This window comes from Tasmannia lanceolata, unplaced genomic scaffold, assembly GCF_043159265.1.
Source record: "Tasmannia lanceolata isolate RefF3 unplaced genomic scaffold, GAP_Taslan_0.1 ptg000004l, whole genome shotgun sequence".
NCBI classification, from domain to species: Eukaryota; Viridiplantae; Streptophyta; class Magnoliopsida; order Canellales; family Winteraceae; genus Tasmannia; species Tasmannia lanceolata.
The window spans coordinates 6,931,657-6,936,253 of NW_027518681.1; the positions used below are offsets into that span (position 1 = coordinate 6,931,657).

General features: G+C 37.6%; 1 protein-coding gene across 1 annotated transcript; it reads right to left on the bottom strand.

Moving 5' to 3' along the window:
• Positions 1-1,510: 1,510 nt before the first annotated feature.
• Positions 1,511-3,108, bottom strand: XTH10 (xyloglucan endotransglucosylase/hydrolase 10). The gene is made up of 4 exons (XM_077377382.1): positions 2,864-3,108; positions 2,675-2,775; positions 2,409-2,602; positions 1,511-2,093 (listed from the first exon to the last, which is right to left on the bottom strand). Exons 1-4 carry the CDS (start codon positions 3,048-3,050, stop codon positions 1,691-1,693), a joined length of 885 nt encoding a protein of 294 aa, XP_077233497.1. The 5' UTR covers positions 3,051-3,108; the 3' UTR covers positions 1,511-1,690.
• Positions 3,109-4,597: the final 1,489 nt, after the last annotated feature.

Below are 4,597 nucleotides of genomic sequence, written 5' to 3' on the forward strand. Positions count from 1 at the left end.
ATATATATATATATATATATATAGAGGAAAGTGTTTCTAGTCCGGCCCATCAAATGAATGCTTTGCATCACCCAAATATGTGGGACCCATGTGTTTTTGGGTGGCGGACTAGAGAATGATCTCTAGTCGGCCGGATTAGAAACACTTTTCTCATATATATATATATATATAGGGAAAGGTGTGCGTACTCGGTCGAGTAGATAAGCTTATCTACTCGGTCGGGTTAAAAACAGTGGGGGCCCACATTTTTGGGGTGATCCGAACCATTCATTTGAAAGGCCCTTACCTAGATAGGGTGTCCACAAAAAATCAGCCCCATAGGATCATCCTAACCTATGCAACAGTGGAGGAAAAAATGGGGAAAAATAGACAAACACAGCTTCTCCACAAATCTGCCCATTTTTCCCTCCACTGTTGGATGGGTTAAGATGATCCTATGGGGCTGATTTTTTGTGGACACCCTATCTAGGTAAGGGCCTTTCAAATGAATGGTTCGGATCACCCCAAAAATGTGGGCCCCCACTGTTTTTAACCCGACCGAGTAGATAAGCTTATCTACTCGACCGAGTACGCACACCTTTCCCATATATATATATATATATATATATATATATATATATATATATATATATATATATATGAGAATAGAGTTCCTAAGGTGTCACCTCATATAGCTTATATGAGGTGGCGCTCACAAAACATAAGGGGCCCACATTTTTGGGGTGATCGAAACCACTCATTTGAAAGGCCCATAGATGGATATGGTGCCTACAAAAAATCAGGTCCATAGGATCATCCTAACCCTTCCATTTATGGAGGTTAAAAATGGGCAGATTTATGGAGGTTTATACCCATCCATTTCAACCTCCACAAATGGAAGGGTTAGGATGATCCTATGAAGTCGATTTTTTGGGCACACCCTATCTATGTGAGGGCCTAGCATATGAATGCTTTGGATCATCCAAACAAAGTGGGCCCCTTATGTGTTTAAGCGCCACCTCATATAAGCTATATGAGGTGACACCTTAGGAACTCTATTCTCATATATATATATATATATATATATATATATATATATATATATATATATATATATATATATATATATATATATATATAGACATATATTTTTATTAAGACAATGAGAAGTTTATGTGGATGTCTGTTAAACTAATTTTGGATTTCTCAAAAGAATTAGTGATATTATATGAGAAATCAAAGTTTTTTTTTTTTTTTTTTTTGTAAAATACACGTTTAATCTAGAAATTTCGCATTTAATTAAAAAAATGCACAAATATTTTTAAAGTTTAAAGCACGGCATAAAGGAGTTCACAATTTCTTAGATAATTTTTTGATCTTTACAGAATTTTGTAATTATGGATATTCCATACCCAAAAGGCAGTGCATCCATCGGATGGCACATACACCAAGCATAAGTGTATATTCTTCAGTTTATACAGTGTCCACCACTGTTAGCTCCAAAAAGTCTAGCATCTTGGACAAGAGAAGATGTTTTCCCTTGCATGGTCCCTTGATTTAATTCTTCTGATCAGAAGTGAATCTTTAAATGTCAAACATATACCACTTTCTTCCCTTGTAAAAGGGGTTTGAAATCACTGACTCCTATGGCAAATGTGGAGAAAAAACATAGTAATGAATAAATAAAAAGAGCATAACCCCTCTTCTTTGATTAGTACTTGGGTAGAGAACACTCCTTTGGAAGATGGTTTTGAAATCTCTGGTTGTCTTTGCAATAATCATATATGAGATGGTATTTCCTAACCCATTTGAAGAGCCTCCTTTGGGTTCGTGTTAAAGAGCTGAACTGTGGTTTGTGCCACCAATTAGTGGAGCTCTCACCCCTACAAAACCTTGCATTCCCTCTCCAAACACAAGCATCAATCTTATAGTTTCTGAATGAAGCTATGAAGGGACCCTTTGACCAGTCAACCTTGTCGTGCCCGCCACGTGTCGCCCAGCTGTCACCATTCCATAGGCTAATTTTGATTCCCATTGGCTGCCGTCTAGGAAAAGCGACACCCTTGTCTGCATGGTTTCTGTACAATCTAATGGGTACCCAATCCACCATAAACCTATAAAGAAGAGCAATGCATTAGTGTTTTAGTTAGTTATGGGGTGATCAGTGATCTAGACTGCTCATCTGGCGGGGTCTACCATGGATGGGAACCAATCAGATGGCTAGGCTTGTCCAATGGGGGAAGTATTTGGGACATGGCCCATCCATGGTAGACCCACAAGACACACATGGCCCATCTTAGAATTATATAATTCATCTTATATTAATCACCACACAGAATTATAAAATTTCGATTGATACTACGTTAAGTAATGATTTTAAATGACTAGCTTGGCTGTGAGCAGATACTGAATTTCCAAATTTGGCTTACACTATTTGATGAAGGTTCCAAAGGATTGAATAGGTGTGGAAGTCTTTTGTTGGATCAAACCACAGATAAATCCTCTCCTCTCTGTCATCAAATCCATCAGCAAATACATTTGTTTGTAGGATATATGGCTGTCCTGTCACGTTGCCGAGGAATTCGAAGTCGATCTCATCTCGGTTGGGTTGATCAGAAGTCAACTGCATTTCTAGTCAAATTATCAATCCATTACTCAAATGAGAGAATACAAAAATGGTAATTCGATTACTCACGTAAAAGGCCACGACCGTGCCAGCCGAGTAGTCCGGTATCAGCTTGATCTGCATGTCAATCTGCCCGAACAAGAACATCTCGTTCGAAGCAAAACCAGAGCCTAGACAAAAAAAATTTAAGGCAGTAAAGAAGAGAATTACAAGATGAATCAGTATTGAAAGTTTACATGTTTGTTATTTCAAAGTTACCCGATTCGTTGTCGAGCCTCAAGCTCCTCTCCCGCCCATCTGCCGAAGTGTTTATATGGCTAGGAGACCATGTCACAAAGAAATCCTTATTGAAATCCCCCATTGATACAACAGAAGAGAGTGCAGTTCCAATCATATTTGCAAACAGAAACCCGAAAAACACAGTAATTATGTTACTTTGGGCCATGATTTTTGTTTCACTGTGCTGTGAAATCCAAAGAAAGAGATGGGCGAGCTATATAGAGGGAGTGCATGTTGATAGTAATGAAAATGAAAGAAGAAGCAAGGAACGTTTGTTAAAGAAAAGAATCCCTTTTGTTAGAAGCAAAGTAATGTTAAGCAGTTTGAATTTTTGCCACTCTCTTGAAGGGCTAATAACATTTTCACACTTACATCTAGATTTGATTACAAAGTTCAGTTTGAAAAATAATTGGGTTGACTACGAAACACACCGAGTCAGCTAACTCAGAATGGAAAATGAGATGTTTAGAAAACGGGTCGTGTTTATGTTGGACCCATTAAAACCTAAGAATTGCAACCATTTCCCTCAAAAGCAGTCACACTGTTTGCTCAAATAAACCGAATTATTATCTTTTATTTCGTTTGCATCTTTGTTTGTCTGTTTTGCTCTTAATTTACTCGCCGACTCAACCGTGTCAACTCACCCTGAGTACAACCACCCATCATTTAATAGGAAAGGATTAAATTAATACAACTTCATTAGTAAGAGCATATTTTCTTTTCGTATTTATATACATACAGCATAATATACCTAGCTTTGGTACCCTTAGGCTTTTCCATGGGGGTTGTTTTCTGTAGATGGAAAGTTCAAAAAAGTAGGCAACTCATACACGATTTGCTTTCTTTCTCTTCTACTTTTTGAAGGATAACTTGGTCTTCTATGCTTCTTCTTGTCCCTTATCTTTTGAGGGAATTCTATTGATTCTTCCCTTTCTCCTAACCTTGTACAGGGCTATCCCTGTCCTTGTATAGGGCTGTCAATAGACTCAACCACCCAATGGGCTTTTAAGGCCCATTGGGGAAAAAACTCGAAAGCCCTTAAGACTGACCTTAGCTTCAAAGGCAAGGCTTAAAGGGCTACTTTAGCACATTTAAATCATTTGGAAGCATGATTATAGAGCATCATTCCTTTTGTGAGAAAGAGTTAATCTTTTTTAAATGCTGGCTACTTACGATAATGAGAAGCTTTGTTTTCATTGTTTGAACTCATAGCAAAGTTAATTTGAACTCATAGACTGATCTGTCTTTAATTATCTTATGCTGGTGATCATAACATTATCATGGATGGTAATAAGTTTGTCTTCCTTAGAAGGAATGTACTCTTACTTATTTTAACCATTTCTATGTACTTTTTTTTTTGGAAGTGGGTTACTATTTCTATATACTCTTCTATGTAATAGAAGAAAACAATGATAATAGCTCCAAATTAAACAGTATAGGATCCAATGATAGCTTGCAAACACTCCAATTACAGCGAGATGAACAGTCGAGAGTTCTACAGCCATGGCGTGACCACCGCAGTAGCTTCATGTTAAGCATTCTAACTAGTGTTTTTTTTAATCCAAATCTACATTTATAAAGGATTGCTACATTGAGGTGCACTTATCTAAGGATTCTCATAACACACTATGATCTGTGCCACCCGGATGATGTTGCTGTGATCTGGATGTTTATATGGCTCCATGCCTCCATCTTGGAGATGCATAGCTATCT

Excerpts from the sequence above, each read along its gene's own strand:
- XTH10 (XM_077377382.1), bottom strand. The coding sequence starts at position 3,050 with ATGGCCCAAAGTAACATAATTACTGTGTTTTTCGGGTTTCTGTTTGCA. Across the intron at positions 2,776-2,863 it reads GAGGCTCGACAACGAATCGG|GCTCTGGTTTTGCTTCGAAC; the intron begins GTAACTTTGAAA and ends TTTTTTGTCTAG. Across the intron at positions 2,094-2,408 it reads TGGAACCTTCATCAAATAGT|GTTTATGGTGGATTGGGTAC; the intron begins GTAAGCCAAATT and ends TCTTCTTTATAG.